Below are 18,635 nucleotides of genomic sequence, written 5' to 3' on the forward strand. Positions count from 1 at the left end.
ACAGAAGGCAATTTCTGTTTAAGTCAGCAGTGAAAAGGAAAGTTACTCCCACACATTCATTTTAAAGCATGCCATTGTATTTTTATAATCACACATATATCACATAGCAGTAGGTATTTTATCTACCCTTTAATACAAATTTACTAATTTATATTATTAGTTTCTACAGGTACATTTCTCTTCACTAACTTATAACTATTCTTTCTTCCATGTCCTTAACCACCCTTTTCCCCAAATCCTAATGGAATCCTGAGGGATTGGGGGAAAATAAATAAGCAGTGTAACTTATACCTTTTTTTCTTCTTTTGCTTGGATAATGGATATGTATTCATAGCTATGAATCAAAGTCCCTGGTTGGGTGGTGATATAGAAAATAAAAGATCGGTTGCTGAGGTCATCTACTTTCAGTAGGTACAAAAACGTAGAAACTGAGAAGGATTCCGAGTACTCCTCCCCTATCTGTGTGTGAAAGGGAGTCAATTCTAATCCATTACCTTGTGTATAAATAATGTACCTATAGAACTGCCAAAGCCCTTATTTTGTTCACATAGAAAAAATTCAAAAGCAATAAAAAGCACAATTGAGGTCTCCTTCCAGTGCTCCCTTGGTGCTACTAAAAGCACAGGGCAAGTTTCCAGTTAGGTCAGTGCTTGAAGGATAATTTAAGAAGTGCAATGTGCTCCATCTGCAGTATCAAGAGGGTGTTAAGTGCGGGGCATTGTACAAGAGATGCCAACCTGGATCCAGTTTAAGGTTGTTATACCCTGGCCTTCTCCCTGCCCTCCTGCCGTGCTCCCTGGTCTACTGCTCCAAACAATATCAGCCACACCAGGCCAAGCTGGCCAGGCACCTTAGGCAACCCAGCTGGCCACCTAACCCTCCACCCCTGGGCATGTGCATGTTGACTGGGGTGGGGATTACCAACAAGGTGATGGAATAAGGGCCAGACTAAGGGTAGGTGACAGAAGAGGTAAGTGTCATTGCACCCTCTGTCTGCCCTTAGTTTTGGCCTTTGATATCAGAGGACAAGAGGTGACAAATCTATGCAGTTTGAAGGGGTGTGTATGTTAGGTTTCAGGTGCAAATTATGGACAGTGGGAGAAGGACCTGTATCTGGGGGAGAGGGGCTGAAGTCAGGGACAGGGGCGGGCCAAGCCGACCGGGCGCCCTAGGCAACCCGGCCAGCCACCTCCCCCCTGATGGTGCGATCCGATCGGTCATTGGCTCCACTGCTAATGACAAGCGGAGGGGGCAATGACAAAGTAGCAGGACTAGGGGTAGGCAGGAGAGGCTCTTCCTTGGTGCCCCCCAATCATTGCGCCCTAGGCAGCTGCCTCTTCTGCCTACCCCTAGTTCCGGCCCTGGTCAGGGAGTCTCCCAACAAATACAGGGGAGTTAACATGTCTGGGGTAAAAAATAGTTTGTGAGCCCTCAAAATGAACAAAATGTACCATTAATTAGTTGGTGTAATTAACCAGCATTTTACAGCAAGTACCTTTGTGAATATGCATGCAACTGCATGTTTTTTTGCAGTTTGCACTTGCATATCTATATGAGTCCTATGGTCACATCCCCATTGCCAGTAATCTTAGTTTTTCAGTAGTGTTGGCCATTGAGGTATTTTCTTCTTTCTCTTTTGTGTTTAAAAAAAGATTGAGGTATTAATCCAATGTACCCAAGTAAAGAGCAGGTTGCTTTAGCAGTTCTGGAGATTTTAAAATTAAAATGAGGTGACACAAAGGTGTCTTAAAGGTGTCTCAATCTAAGGTCTAATGTTGTTGCACTGTAGTCTCTATTCATGCCACTGGGTGTCACCATACGCCACTGTGCTTTGTATAGGAAATAACATGCAATTTACCAAAGTTAAAACACACGCACTGGATTGGTAACACTTCATCAATGCTCCATCCTACAGATTATGATCTTGCAAAAATAATGTTCTGCATCATTTTTATCATATATTGGAGTAAATCTGTTTACATGTTTTTGCTTGGTAAAGATATATAGTATTCTTTGTTTCTGCTACCAGGCCAGCAGTTTATTTTTCACTCACCTGAATAACATACAGTATGGCAACCCTCCCCCCACTTATTAATTCAGATAAAAAATGTTTCAAAGCAAAATAATACACTGACCTGTGTTTTGATATCCCATAAGTACAAAGTAATATCTGGTTATAATTGTTATAGTTTCCCTTTAATACACCTCTCTAGAATTGATTAAAGATTACAACTGTTGTGTGGATGTTGTATGTCTCCAAGAAACACATATGCACAGTATAAGTGTGCATAGGCTACATATACCCCCATTCTAACTATATGCCAATAAATGCAAGCGATAAGGTCTCCACCCTTTCTGATACAGTATGATCATTTTATCTCTGCCAGTTACACATTAATGATTACCTGGTTTGTTCTGAAGCTCACACTAAAAGCAACTGCTGCCTATATTAGGTATTAAGTAAAGGCTAACGCTAGAAACACTAGCAGATTTCATATGGTATGTAAGGTAGAATAGACAACTGACTAATACTAGCTCAAGATTACATAATTGAGATATTCTTTTTCATCTTCTACCTCTATGTTCCTTCTCAGTGGGAATAAACCAGCGTGAAGTGTGTAGATTGCAGTCAAACTGACTTCACTCATTAATGTAGAAACAGTAAAATATCATACAGTATCCTTCGGTGAGTGTTTGCATTTTGTCTTTTTAAATGCAATCTTCATGCAGACAATACATTAAATACGTTAAAAGGCTATATGGAAATTCCCTATTACTGTTATCCTGCAGAGACTGGTTCCCTTATTTCCATGTTAGCTGGGAGCCATATGGTGTTTCCCTGGAAACGCCATGGATTCCTTCCCATCCTCATTACAGCTGCAGCTACTGCACTGTGGGATCGAGGGACATCCCCTCCTCCCGTGGATGACATTTCCTCTCTTAATATTTTCTCTCTGCTGGCATACTGCCATTTGCCACAGGATTAGAGTGTGTGCTAAGCAGCCTGGGGGTCAGTGGGAAATACACAGGAAGATAGTCTACAGATGGAGACCACCCAGCATTTTTCTATATACTGAATGATTACATTCTATTAGAATTAGACATACATTTATCTTTAGGTTTGTTTGTCAGATGTGTGCGTCAATTTGCAACCCTTTCTTCAGGTTAAACTGTACATTAACCCTGTCACGAAGGGGGAACCAGCCAATGTACAACAGGGTTTTAGAAACTTGTGGTATACAGAGCTCTGGTGCTGCACAGTGCATTTGGTGAACCTCTAGGGGGTGATGGAGGATAAAACTGAAAATAATCATTCCATCATGTAGTGTACCAATGTATTTGAATTACAGTCCTCCTAGTATTGGGCTTTCCCTGTTATAGTCTTACAAAAGGGCTTGTTGTAGTGATTTAAACTGCAGGCACTGCAAGAAGGCTAGGAACAATCTAGGACAAAGAAAATTATGTAATGCAGAGACGTTGTGCCTTTGACCCATCAACTGTTAAAGCTGCAATTACCAGCATCAAACCGACAGCCTTTTGGAAACTTACAGGTTTTAAGGGGTTATGCAATAAAAGAAACTAAGTTTGCCCAGGAACAGTAACCCATAGAAACCAAACAACAGGACCCTTAAACTGCCCCTGACTAATTATTGAAATAGGGGATGTATATCCCCATATACATTATTAAAAACATAAAATGGTTTATTTGTAAATGTCACTGCTATTGAAATCAGTATTTGTTTATCCCTCTGGGTCTGACACTTGCTACAATGATAGCAGAAGTCAAGTCTCCTACAGGTCTTTTTTTCAGCTGCTTCTGCTACATTGTTTCAGGTATCAGAGCCAGTAATACACTATGTAACCAGTTTAACATCAAGATGTACATTGTACACAAATTACCACTAAAATAAGTTGTAAAGTGTGAGAATTAAATTTTCATTAATTAAGCCAAAACTGCAAGTCTAATGGGCATTCTCTCCAAATAGAGATGATAAAATATATACATTACAGCCCCTCACAAGTTATGTGCAATAATGATAAATAATCATCTGTATTTACTGCAATAAATCATCCGTTGCTTTCGCTATTGCTCTAGTCCAGGGATCCCCAACCTTTTATACCCGTGATCCACATTCAAATGGAAAAAGTGTTGGGGAGCAACACAAGCATGGAAAAAATTCCTGGGGGTGCAAATAAGAGCTATAATTGGCTATTTGGTAGCCCCTATGTGGACTGGCAGCCTATAGAAGGCTCTGTTTGGCTTTACACTGGGTTTTATGCAATCAACACTTTCCTCCAAGCCAGAAATTCTAAAATAAGCACCTGCTTTTAGGCTACCGAGAGCAACATCCAAAGGGTTGGTGAGCAACATGTTGATATGTCAAAGTTTGGAGAAGGACAAACCCCTCTTAAGATCACTACATTTGAAGCAAGGCAACTTATTGGGTTAAGCTTATAGATTTATGTAACATTCCATTCTGATCCATGTGTCTGGGATTATGCTTCAAGCTTATAAATATTTACTGTTCAATTTTATGAGATTGATACTTAAAGTATCTGATACCATAGCTAAGCATGTCAGAGCAGTTATCTCTGCAGGCCTTAACGTGATTTTGAGAAGTTATGAAACTGGTAGGAAGGTTTCCAGTAGCTCAGGCAACTTAGAGGTAATACGGACACATTCCAGGTTTTTACAGGAACGCGCAAGTATAACAGTCTAAGCATTAAGCATATGCAATAAATACAGTAACAAACAAATTTGCATCTGAGATGGTATATAAAGCCAGTATATGCCTAATCCACAAAGTGTCAAATGACATAATATATAAAAACTTTCAATAAGAAAAAGGGCTAGTGGATTTGCTATGTAATAGACTTCTTACCTCCACGGGTGTAATGTTTGCAGGGGGCTGTTTGGGCTGCAAGGACTACAAGGGCTGAGCAGAGTCGGGCTTTGGTTGTTCGGAGATAAACTGCAAAGGAAGAGCGAATTCAGCTAGCAGGCCAATTTTGTAACATATTTTATATATATATATATATATACACACACCTGCACACAATACATAATATACAGGAACACTAATATCACCTCATGCACAAGCAAGGCTCCTAAGCAGATGTATATAGTGGAATACTTAAACATAATTCTATACAGTAGACTCAACAACAACCAGTCTCAGATCTGTGCATAGGAAACATACAGTTACATGTAGGAATATATCCCTTTACACAAATCAGTCCAGGGGTTCATGCACTACACCTCTGTCATGCATTATATTTCTACATTCTGTTTATTGTGATAAGAATCAGTCCAAACACTGAGCAAAAAGTAAATTTAAAGACTTATGGGTGGGTCCAGTGTAATGAATCATGTAAAGTTTCTAATGGAGAGGCATAGAAACAAAAATGCAAATCGAGAGTCAGTAGGTATAATATCTGATGCTTAAAGACACCTAGAATAAGGTTACATGTGCATGAATCAATTTCCATGTGCACATAGGATTAAATGGAAAATGGAAATGTAATTCTGTTATCCTTCAACTACAAGAGATTAATGGAACAAGGGATTAATCACAATATATTATCATGCCGGGTGGTATTTATTGGAAAGTATCCCCTCTGGCTGGCATACAGTAGGTTAGTAAAGGGACTGTTCTGATAGCATGCTAATGACATCAGAGAAACATAACTTCTTTTTTATGTGCTTCTTGGCATAGGAATAAGGAACACTAAGAAAGGGATTTCTGTCTCTTGAGATAGCTGTAGTGAATATTTAAACATTTGTGTGTGATTTCACTGCATCATGAAAGATGCTTTAGATTGTAAGCTCTTGTGAGTAGGGCCATCTGATCCTATTTCTTTACTCTGTAACTGTTTTTTGTTCAATTATTGTTTGTTAGAAATTAAAGAGCTGGGTAACTTGCTGGCACTATAGAAATAAATTATGATGATGATGCCGTCATAATTTGTTACTATTACTGCTTTGCGGTCATCACTTTAAAAACATGGCTACCACGGCTGCCATAAGCTGCCATAAATTACATGTGCACCATTGGCATAAATTGATAATTTCTAGATTATTGGTACATAAAGTTTTCATTATAAAGGTGTATATATATCAAAGTACCATAACATTGTGGCCACTAGCCGGTACTATATCACGTGAAGGAAAGTGGCCGCTCTGAGACTAGCCATACGGAGATTGAGCCTTTACTTGCTAAGTAGGTATGTAAAATAAAAGAGACATCCTATTCAAATATTTTAAAAATCAGGTTCTTCTTTGTGACTTTCAACTAAATCATGGTAGCATGATGGCTCAGAGGGTAGCACTTCTGCTTTGCTGTGTTGGGGTCCTAAGAGAGGGGTCCTATCTGCAAGGGCTTGTATATTCTAACTGTGTCTATGTGGGTTTCCTAAAGTTAATCTGGTTTCCTCCAACACTCCAAAAACATACAGGAAGATTAAATGGCTGCTGATAAATTGGCCCTACTGTTGTGAATGTAATAGGGACCTAAGATTGTAAGCTTCACTGGAGAAGAGAATTGTTTATAATCTTTGTAAAGTGCTGTGGAAATGTAATGGTGTTATACCATGAAATGATAATAAACCTTATTCCAGTGGAAGAATGTTTTGTGGGACTACAGTAAGTGGATAAGGGAATTTCTCTAACCAGAGACACTGTGCAACATAATATGGTATATTTAATATTCCTGAGCCATGAATGTCCTATAATATATACCCTTTTATAAATGTATATACAGAATAGTGATGTAATTTCTGTCACATGACAATTGTGTATTATAATAATGTACCCCCAAATGTAAAATATGAGGCTATTAGTTCCATGATCTGTCATGGAACTCCTCTGTGACTTATAATATCATTATATTTTACAACAGGGAATACATTATTCACTATATAACGATTTTAGTAATTTCATTTATAACTGGTGGTTAGTGATGTAATTTGTGTCATGTGACTCACAGAAAGTTGTGTATTATAAAAAAATAATGTACCCCCTGTCAGGTCTGGACTGCTGTTCAAAATAGGCCCTAACATTTCCAGTACTAAGTACAAGGTTTAAACAGCACCCCCCCCCCCCACAGGTCCAATAAATACTAACTGTTTAAGACATCTTACAGCAACCCCTCTGTCATACCAGGATCCATAGATTGGTAGTCCATGCCTACCCCCTGTTGTAAATTATTAAGGTATGTCATGAGTTCCATGACCTTAAACATTTTGGTTTTATATGGTCATGTAACTTCTAAGTGACTTCTGATATCCTTATATTTTACACAGGTAGGGGGTATTTATTCTCCATACACATGATGATTCAAACTAAATGAGAGAAAAGACTCCTTCACAGACACAAATCAATGTAGACTTTGATGTCTTTAAAATCAAAAGGCAATAAATAATTTCAAGACTTTATAGAAATAACTTCAAGTACTGTGCAGGCTTTTTTTTTACTCAAGACATGGGTGTCTTTTGTTTAAAAATTTAGCTTAGAGTTTCTGGGGAAAAAACATTCTTTTAAAATGAGCAGAATTCTTCCGGGGAAAATCATTGTGGTAAATATCTGAGCATTGCTTTCACTTTTATCTCTTTTGTTACACATTAATAAAACTCCATTTTTATTTTGCTACACTCTGCACGTGGGAGCAGATATAGTGACTCACTTGTCTAACTAAGTAGACAAATCACTGGGCTGTAAATCTGGACTCTGTCTCAGGAAAGTGTGGATTTGATTTCTTTGTCACTGCCTTGTGACCTTAGACAAACCACCTAAAGTAATAAAAAAAAAAAAAGTAAAAAAAAATGCCTTCTTGTATTTTATAGGAAACAGATCACTGTGGTCTGGAACTTGCTCACAATATTTATTTATTTAATTAAAATATTACCACATCATACGCCTTCTTTGACTGTTGGTACAGGGCCCATTTGGCCCAATGAGGCACCTGGGGCAGGACCAATCCTTAAAGCTGTAGTATTTAAAAAAGAACCTCTCTAGATAATCATTGCCTTGCAAGTCCCCATCCAAGAAAAGGATGTATGCACAAGGCATTATTTGTACATAATTAAGAAGAGCAAACCCTGCACAAAACTTCAGTGTTACATATTTTACTATCTTGAGGAAAGGATCCCTCTACTTTATAAAGAAATGCATTCATTCCAATTGAATAACATTGAAAATGTAAACATTAAGTGCGACTCATTGGAAACCCAGTATAAAATAAACCTGCAGTCAATTTAGCTGGTTACATGATAAGGGCTTTGGATAGGGGGATATCCCACTAGTCTACTACCCACTAGTCAGCAAACCAATAGTCAACTGATGAACTGATGACCGCACTTAGGTGTACTCTGCTTATAATTAAACATGGACTGCCCCTTTGCCACATTATGAATTGTTAGCTGTGGAATCCACCATCAACAGAGAAGGTACCTTTCTATGCTCAGTGCACCATATATTTTAAGATATTTTCCCCAGAGAGTCTAGGGATTAAGGTGAAGTACTCCACCCTCCACCTATGTGTTTCACCTCCATCTATTATCACATGCAGTCAGACAGTATTTTCTTCAACATGTAACAAAAGTATACTGGTGTAATCTTCCCCACCCATGTCAATTTAAAGGTAGGAAGAGCCTGATGGGGGTAACAGCGTTGATCTGGACATCCTGCTTGACAAAGACTGGAGTCCAACATTATAAAGTTCCTGCTCAGCCACTGAAAGTTATACTAATGCATACTCCCCCACAGGTACTGCTACTTTGCATCTGGTATATAACTGCACATTCCAGCACAAACCTTTATGTGAAGAAAGACTTGGAGCAAGTGATAGAAAACACTATCGCACTGTAATAATTCAAAATCAAAGCGCCCTGTTGCAATATCCCCCAGTTGTCAGCACTTTGTCCAGTATGGTAAACAGGACTTATAGCTTTCTTTAAAAATGTAAACATTTATAGGACTGTAATGAAATCAAGGGCACTTTCCACTATTTTTATAAAACTATTCAGAAATCATCAAAAATGTGCTAATTCAGTAAGCACAGGCTTGTCTATTAAAGGAAACAGAGAGGTTAAAATGGTGCTGCTATAGCAATGTATTTCACCATCTCTGGATCATGTTAATTATTACACACAGGAAGCCCCTAATGAGCTGCTTCCCTGTTCTGTATAGTCACTTATTTAAACACCACATGCTTAAGGGTTAGAAATCCCAGTTTCTTTCTCTTCTCGAAGAATACCTTAAACATACCTTAGTTTGATTTCCATTGGTCATGCATGTAGCATTAGGCATGTAGGCTATAAATGCAGCCTATGCTAATCTCTGTGTCTGCTTCACTTCAGTATTTATTTCTATCCAGTAGTTCTATTAAAACAGCATACAACTTTTGGCTAAAACAGATTTATTAATGATAAATTCTTTAACTTGTATTTGACATGTATTTTAGCCTTAGGCTTCCTATATATACATCATATATTATTCTTCACATGCACATGGCCCTAAGACCCCTACACATATTATGTTTCCTAGCAATTATCTAGAATTTTACGAAAATAAATCTAATTGTATTAAATATATACATTCTGATTTGTTGCCATTGCTAAAAAATCTTTAAAAAGTCTTTAAAAGTGTAATCGGATTCTTAAAAATGGATATCAGCTCATGTTTGCATACAAAGTACTAAGTGAATATTGCTAGGTATTGCTACTTATGCAGTAAAAAAATGGGATATATAATATATACAAAAACAAAATACTTTTAAAGTTATAAAAAAGTGACAATACTTCAAGACATTGATGGATTAATAGCAGAAAGTTTCAATACAAATTAATTTTATTAGAAGGCTTTTCTTTATAAAAACCAGCTAGATAATTATAAAAGTTTGATATCTGGTATCTAAGCAATCAGGCTAAAATAAATCTAATCACCTGGGAGCTCAAATGCCATGTGATGGAACCCCAGGTTTTTTAGAGATAAAGTGTGACACTATCATGGAGGGGGAGAACAGAGCTTTGTACCAGGCTGAGTTATAAATGGAGGGGAGTTTTCCATGCCAGAGAATTCTGTCTCCATGGTAACCCCATCAGTACCACTGCAATAAGAACCAGTTTCACTGAGATTTACTGAGGGGAGTAAGGCCAGGCAGAAACACATTTTAAGTTCACTAGCAGAGCAGCTAGTGACAACTGAGGTGTACAGAAACACACATATACATATTTACAGAACAAGTACACTAATATTAATTTATCATGCTAATTCAGGTCTCATGATGTAACTAGGATAGGACATTATTGTGAAATTGTGTGCTAACCTAAAGTTTGACAATTATAGCGTTACCTGAATTAATCTTTCTATGCTCATGGTTCAAATGACGATACTAACATCAATTTAAAGAGAAAAAGCAACATTTTTTTGCCAAACTCCCAAATTAAATCAGACAACTTGGGCCCTAGTCAGACATGTTTGGGAGCTGATCATATTACAATCTTGTGTCTAATGCCCCCTTTTCAATTTTAATTTTAAAGGACATGTAAAGTCTGATTTACTGGGGGTTGCCAAAATGTTAGAAACCCCCAGTGAAATAGATTGCTAAGTATTTTCCCCAGACACCAGCCTGTGGAAAAAATAGTTTGAGCACTGTGCCGGCATCTCCTTGCCTTGGCGCTTGGCATTCTGCACATGTGCAGTAGAGTAAATCTCAATGGGCATGCTCTTCTGCGCATGCGCAAACATGGAGTTGCACAGGGGATGCCTTTGACACTGGTAGAAAAGTAAGTAAATTGGCGGTGCAGCTTTTAAACTGTTTTTTCAACAGGCTGGTGTAGTTCTCTCCTAACAGGAGCAACAGCCTGTGGGGGTGATTTACATTTTGGCATCCCCCAGTGAAACAAACTTTACATGTCCTTAAAGTCCAAAAGATCAGGGCCCTCTTTAGCTGTTGATTTCATCATATTTTTATGTAATGTGTATGTTTGATGAGTACACTTTTCTATTTAAAAAGTGCATTTTACTTTTTTACTTTGCAAAAACCACAATTTACTAAAGCATAGCATGCAAAGGACATACCCTTCAGCAATGGTTTATTCTAGTTTATAATGGAGTACCTGTGTTATAGTTTACAAAAATCTCTATGTTTCAGGGGCATACACAGGTGACTGTTACACTGCCCAGTGATACAGCTGCAGCTTGAGGATGGTTAATGCAATGCAAATGTCAATAAAGGACTGCACAATAGAAGATCTATGTTGGTGAAAGTATTGATGGAATGTTTAAAGCTGAGTAGAGACTATGTTTGCAATACTGGTCCCTAAGGAGGAGACCTTAAAAAAATAAACTAACCAGAGCTCAATTTTGCCTAGTAATTAATTCCATTAATTTTAGATTACTAAGGACATATTTACATACATTGAAGCAGTCTTTCCAAACTGAAAACAGGATTCCTGAGATGCCATCTTACCAATGGAAGGCTTACTCTTCAGGTGACAGTTTGCCTTAGTTATCTTGCCTACTATAGTAAGCTGTGCAGCACTAGAAAAAGTCACTTGAGGACTGTCTCACCCATGCCACGGTGTATTTAGAAGGACAACTTATTATTCCCTAGAAATGGTATTCATTGGGTTCTGACTTGAACCGTTAGTGACTTAACAGAAAGTCATCTCATCATCATATTGTCTAACATATATTTTGCCATGTCCAGTTAGGGTAATTCTGCAAATAACAGATTAGTGAACGGCTGGCTGGTTTCACTCACCAAAAGGCAGGGCTACTTAATGGAAAATAACATCTATCACTGGAGGATTAACTCATTACAAATATGGAAACCTTTCTTAGAAGTACCTGCCTCACTCGTTTAAATGATTCCCTCATTCACCAAAAAGGGAGTGTCTCTAATATGATCACATTTTTACTTAGAAAATCTCAGCAAGTCGCGTCTCGTGCCAAGAAAATGTTATACTCTATATAAATGATAGACTCTTCGTTGGTGAAATGAATAGACCTCAACAGCTGTTTCAACCATTTCTATAGATCCTAAATCCTCCCTTTGTTATACCTCCGGTACCAAGCTTCAGGAAGCTTCACAACAGGGATTTTCCATGCACATACTCACTCTAATGTTAAAGATGGGATTTTAAGCTTGTCTCTTCTGGATTTCATGGCTGTTTAGAGATGATTTCTGCTTGTAGCCTCTCTGTCTTGTTCTCTCCGTCTGCTATTTCCCTTATGTTATCAGCACAGGCAGAGATAATAAGTGTACTAGGCACAGCTGGCCATTGGGAGGGAGAGCGGAGAGGGAGGGAGCATATGTGTGCATGTGTGTGTATACAGACACACAGAGTAATGTGAATCTACAGAACACTATTTGTAAATGTGTAATTCCTTCAATATTATCTACATGGTTCACAATTTGCTTCTATGCAGGCATTTAACATGACAGAAAAATAAAGAGGGCAGATAAGCACTATTTTTGATGTTGCTAATCATATCTTATTATACAGAGAAACCATAACTGCTGAATATTACCTTTAACCCCTTTGGTGCACCCTTTGGTCTTGCAACAGACAAACAAAACACACTTGTAGTTTTAGCAAATAAGGATCATTGCTATTACTGTTGGTTGATATGGGTCACTGCCAAGGTGCAAATGTGCCCACTGTGTGTAAATGAGTCTGACTTCATTCACAGAAAAGGTAAGGGGAACTTTTGTGCATAGTGTCATTTTAATCCTAAAGATTGATGTAAGAGGGATCATTTATAAAATGGAAGGAAGGTACAAGGTAAAAAATAAAAAATTGCCACAATCTGACATTTTAAGAACTTTGCCACTCTAGTTGACTTGCCACAGGTCTCTGTGCTCCGTTTCAGAGCAGAAAGACCTGTGGCCTCTTCCACGAAAACAATACTGCCTGCGTTCAGACATTCAAATGAGACAGCAGTTGTAGGCTGCATTGGGGCCGTTTACTTACCATCTGCCCTATGCCAGGTCATAAGGACAGGGCTGGCTAGTGTCACTTTGTATGTCACGCTGGATTTTTTATCTGCAGGGATATCTGGTGCAGAGACCACAGTAACATAACATAAATGCTCTCTGCATGAATATGTAGGGGATCAGAGAACCCTGTCCCCTGTTTCTCAGTCTGTGATCTCATCCAGCCTAGCTACAGCCTGGGGAGGGATCTGGTTGGCTGGCTGCCCCAGTGCACGTCTGGGAGAGGTGTGCCTAAGCTTTGGAGCCAAAAATCTAGGGACGGGCCCAGCAGCTTATAAAGGGAGCCCCTGCTGTTGTTTGCCAGTTCAGAGGAAGACCCAGAGTGAGCAGTTAGCACAAACAGTGTGTGTTCAGACTGGAAAGGATAAAAGTCTGCTGGACTGCCAGGGAATATAAAGTCCTCTGTGGTACTCTGTGTGTGTGTCCCCTGGAGGAACAGGTATTGCAATTACCTGCTACGTGGGAGCAGCCACCCTTTTCAACAGGGAAGGTACTCTGGGGCAGGTAGCGCTACCTGGGGGGACTAAAGAGCTCTTGGGGAAGGGACTGAACTGATTTAAGGGTTGGGGGTCTATCCGGATCTAAAGTGAGCTGGGCAAGTACTGAGACTGGGCCAGTGTGGATAGCCCTCCCAAGTTTCCTCAGGAAAGGATTATCAGTCACCCAAAAGCTGTTCTACTGTTTATGTCCAAAAGTTATATAAAGTTTAATATTGCTGCAAACCATGTGTGATTATTCCTAGTGGAAATCCCCTAGAGGTGTGTTCCTCAGTGTCCACTAGGTGGAGGCACTGCGCTGTTCCCAGTTCCCAGTATCACTATTCTTTGAAAACACACATCTCCTGTGAAAATTCAGCCCATATTAAGTGAATGTGCCAAGAAAGGGTTACAAATAGTAAGGGGCTAACCTGTCCAAGGTCTCCATAAATGTCCTCTAAGTCCAATGCTGCACAGGGTGGATTCTCGGCCTGCAAGAATTGGCTGCTATACTCAAAAGAGCTTATTGATGTGCCTGCACTCGGAACCATTACATCAGCCCAGGTACAAGCACACTGAGTGAAAGTTGGCGTAAAACTGCATACAGGAGCAGTTTCTTACCAAATCCCACTTAGTTTGTCTGCACCAAGGCAGAGGCAATGGCTCCAGCTGCAGGCACATCAGTTAGTATTTTTGAGCATAGCGGGTGGATTCTTAGCTGCAATAAATGCTGCGTGTGACAGGAGCCCAATATCTTTCTGGCAACACTAGAGGAGAACTAAACCCATTTATAAAGTTTAAACACCCTAACACACCACACATATCCCCTCGTTTTTCAAAGGAATATTTATAAGAGGGTGAATTCTGAATAAATAATTCTGAATAAATAAATAATTCAAAATTCTAAAGAGATGAATAGAGAGTGGCTGAATTTCACTGTGATGTGTCTAGTTTCACTATTTGATAAATGTACTCCATAGTCTGGAAGGGGATCATTAAAATTATGTATCAAAATTATATAAAAAAAACTTCTAATAACTTTTCTATAACTTTCATTAAACTATAGTATAAACTGTACTATACATAAACTATAATCAAAAATGTTTCTTTATCAATTATTTTTTTGCTATGTTCAACAATATTCAATTTCTATGTATTCCTACTGTATTTATGTGCAAAAAAACTATTTGTGCTTTAAATCGAAAAATAAAATTTTGCCTGTTTTTAATATTTATTCTTTAAGGGGTTGTTCACCTTTAAATTAACTTACAGTATGATGTAGACAGTGATATTCTGAGACAATTTGCAGTTGGTTTTTCAGTTCTTTAGGTCCAGCGCTCTCCAGTTTGGAGTTTCAGCAGCTTTTTTTGCTGCTAGGGTCCTTAGAAACCAGGCAGTGGTTTGAATGAAAAACTGGAATTTGAATAGAACGGGGCCTGAATAGAAATATAAGTAATAAAAAGTAACAACAATAATACAATTGTAAGATCACAGATTAACAGTGTTTTAGCTGCTTGGGACAGTGAAGGCTGGAAAGTTGTAGAAGAGGAAGGCAAAAAATCCAAAAACTATAAGTAATAAATAATGACCACTAATTGTTCCTGTTTACAGGGGGAAAGGGCTTTCAGGGATAAAATGATATCATTATAGGAACATGTCATCAGAAAACATGTTTTTTTTAAAAAAAAAATAATAGCACTGCTCCAGAAGAATTTCTCACTAAGGTCCATTTTTAAAAAGAGCAAACAGATTTTTTTATATTTAATTTTGAATTTTGACATGGGATAGTCATTTTTCTTACTTGCCATGTGACTCTGATGCTCTGCTAATCATCAATCACACTTTACTGCTGCACTACAAGTTGAAGTGATATCACACCCCTCCCTTTCCCCCAGCAGCTGATCAGCAAAACAATGGGCAAGTAACCAGATAGCAGCTTCCTGACACATCTGCTGAAGAATTCAGCTGCCTGAACTCATGCCTCCATGGGCTAATAGCACTGCTCATACTGTCCTTTAGCTAGTAGGTGAACAGGCAAAACTGCCTATACTGCCTCACCTAGTGGTGGACATGAGAATAGCGCCAAGAAGGAGACACCTGTTTTTCTTTTATGTGACATAGTTCATATAGAAAGTACATTGAGTAGAAAAAACAATTGGTTATCTGATAGCAGTTCCATTGTGTAGTGCTGGCTCCTTCTGAAAGCTCAGAATCAGCCACAAAGCACTGAGATGGCTGCCTACACACCAATATTACAAATAAAAAAATTGATTTTTTGTTTCAAGAATACAAATTTAAATAGTATATCAGTGAAGGACCTATAGCTTTGCTAACTAGATATAAGAGAGGCATAAGAAGGGCAATCTTTTAACTGGAGCAACTGACAGTGTGAATCTGTTTGGCAACCAAAACTTGCCACCAGGCCAGGAATTAAAAAAATAAGCACCTGTTTTGAGACCACTGGGAGCAACATCCAAGGGGTTGGTGAGCAACATGTTGCTCATGAGCCACTGGTTGGGGACAACTGCCCTAAGGGCTCTTACACATTAACCTTTAATTGTGCATTTTCCTATAGTGCTTTTTTATGAATTTCACTGCACAGATGCATGAGTTACCAAAATCTATTTTTTGCCTATAGCATCTGTACCTAAAATCCCATTTATTCAGATTAAAGTGGTCCTGGATAAGGGTTTAAGAAGTAAGCTCTTAAAATGTAAACACTGTCTCAAGGTAATGAGTAAATAATGGCTAAGTGGTTTAAAATGTAATTTATTTAAAATTAGATCTTTATTTATTATATTTAGCGAAATGAGGAAAAAACCCAAATTTATTTATAAAAAATGTATCTTGGTTGAGACAAAAAACATGTTGATTACTATAAGAGTGTCCAGCACACACAAGTACTAATGTTGAACCTTGAAATGTTACCGACAGCCCATTTGCAAATGTATTGTATATTTAAATGATATTTATAAGCGTGTCCTCCCACTCTGCATATGTGCTCATTGTCCATCTGTTGCTCCGTTCCCAGCCAAAATGAGCAGTTTGATGATGTGGGCTCTGACACCACATTGTCATGTACAACATACCGTAAATCAAAAATTGTGTTATAGAATGTATCTTCTTTCTGGTTTGTGTTTATTTGTATAACATCTTCATTACTAAAATCTACTTATTTTTACAGCTTATCTTTCTAGTTAGGCCCTTCACTAGTCATCTTTCTAAACGGACACTGTATCTGGTTATTAGGGTAAATAAGGTCCAAAAACTATTCCCCCCAGAAAGAAGACTTAACCAACAGATAGTTTATATTATATTAAGTGGCCGATAAACGAATCTCGCCAAACTTGAATATATATATCAGAGATCACCTGACAAGAAATAATGCAGCACTAACTGTAACAGGAAGAAGTGCGGGAGTAAAAGACAAAACTTTTTAAAACCTATTAATTGGCAGATGTGACCTAACATGTATGTGTGGTCTTGGTGTTTTTGTCTGTACTTTGAATTGAATCATCCCAGTGCTTTTTACATTTAGTACCTAAAATGGCAGTTTTCTATTTAGGATTATCCAATGACACATGAAAATGGTTTATTTAGATGAATCATCATTTCACATGTGAGCTGTTTTATGCTATATATTTTTCTAGAGACCTACATTGTTCAGGGTACATATACCAGTCCACATATAAAGCGTCTGTATGATGAGCTCCTTCTTATCTGAAAGCCTGAGACAAACTAAAACAACTCCAATAATTGCCCATAAATGTTTTTGTTTTTATTATTATTATGCTTATTTGTATTAACAAAAAAGCATAGCATGATGCATTGTTCCAAGAAGATACAATGTGACTTGATCTTTAGCATACAGTGGGCTTGATATACATCAGGCCAGGGGCACTGCTGCAAAAAGCTGCTCCTGGTAACTTAAAGAGCCGAAATTCAGATGTTTAAATTGGAATTTCAGCTCTTCTATTGCAGAGAGCGTTATTGCATCATCAACTTGCCCACCTAAGGAGGCCAGACCCCTGAGGCGGCACTGCATAAGGCAAACAGATTCAGTGGTGAACAAACACAACACAAGTCCCTTAAGAGAAAGGCTATACAGCCTCTCTATAACAGTAGTGATCCAGGCCTTTACAATTGTCACAGGAGCTCCCCATCTCTGATTCTGTTAGCAGTGTAAAACTCACATGCCCAGAGTACGCTGAACAGTGTTGAAAAGCTAAGCTTAGGGGTTGTTGCAAATTATCAAGCAGAAAATAAGGTTGGCCTATCATAAAAGCTGATGCTACAGGGCTGATTATTAAATTCTCATGCTAATTGCTCTGGTTTCACAGTTACCATGCACTAATAATCTGTAGTAATTAATAAAGGTGGCCATACATGAGCTGATTTCAGCTGTTGATAATGGTCCATTGGACTAATTTGGCAGCTTATCTGCCCATGTATGGGCACCACTGATGGGCCTCCCAGACCACAATCTTGAGTTTTCCATCGTTTTCCATCGAACCAACAGCGTCTATGCCTGCTGTTTTAATTCAATCGTTTGGCATTGTGTGTCAGGGATTGATCAATGTTTTCACCACCGCTTCTGCCGAACTGCAACTTCAGACCTGGTGGAGTGGTAGTTCTGTAAGAATATCCACACAGCGTACACCCAATCAATATGCTTAGATAAGGAAAATAACATATATAATATATGGGTATGTACAAAGTGGTAAACATAGATTCAAACTATTTTCTCTGTCTTCATGACAATGGAAGACTTTAGGGTACATTTACTTATAGTCATGAGCAAATCTGTCCTGCACTGAAGCCAATGGGTAACTTTTTCTGTGCTGCACAAATTTTTAGTACTGTGTGACATTTTATTGCAGCCATTGCAGTCTATGGGCATTTTTTTGCGCTCGTCCCTATTAACTTACCAAGATGCAGTGTGCAAAGTGCAATTTTCCCACAATGCTCCTCTTCCCCCAGTATTCTAGCATCATTGTGGATGCAAATGAGCAGCTCTCTTGACAAAATGGATGCAGTTGCGCATTTGCTTTGTCACAAACTGGGTGGCGTTGCAGCGAATATTTTGTAAAGTCTGTCTGGCGTCATTTCCAGTGTCTGTGCCTGACTTATTAGGCACAAATGTGCTGTGCCTGGAGAT

General features: G+C 38.5%; 1 protein-coding gene across 7 annotated transcripts in view; it reads right to left on the minus strand.

Moving 5' to 3' along the window:
- Positions 1-18,635, minus strand: part of mast3 (microtubule associated serine/threonine kinase 3) — a 101,812-nt gene that overhangs the window by 68,602 nt on the left and 14,575 nt on the right. For 5 of the 7 annotated variants that reach the window (XM_031905219.1, XM_031905206.1, XM_031905211.1 and 2 more), the window contains exon 3: positions 4,884-4,973. In XM_031905219.1, the coding sequence (XP_031761079.1) occupies positions 4,884-4,973 (90 nt within the window). Of the gene's footprint in view, positions 1-4,883; positions 4,974-12,122; positions 12,220-18,635 lie in introns of those variants that run through there. The other 2 variants (XM_012954218.2, XM_012954212.3) reach the window with 1 other exon arrangement.

This window comes from Xenopus tropicalis, chromosome 1 (assembly GCF_000004195.4).
Source record: "Xenopus tropicalis strain Nigerian chromosome 1, UCB_Xtro_10.0, whole genome shotgun sequence".
Classification (NCBI taxonomy): domain Eukaryota; kingdom Metazoa; phylum Chordata; class Amphibia; order Anura; family Pipidae; genus Xenopus; species Xenopus tropicalis.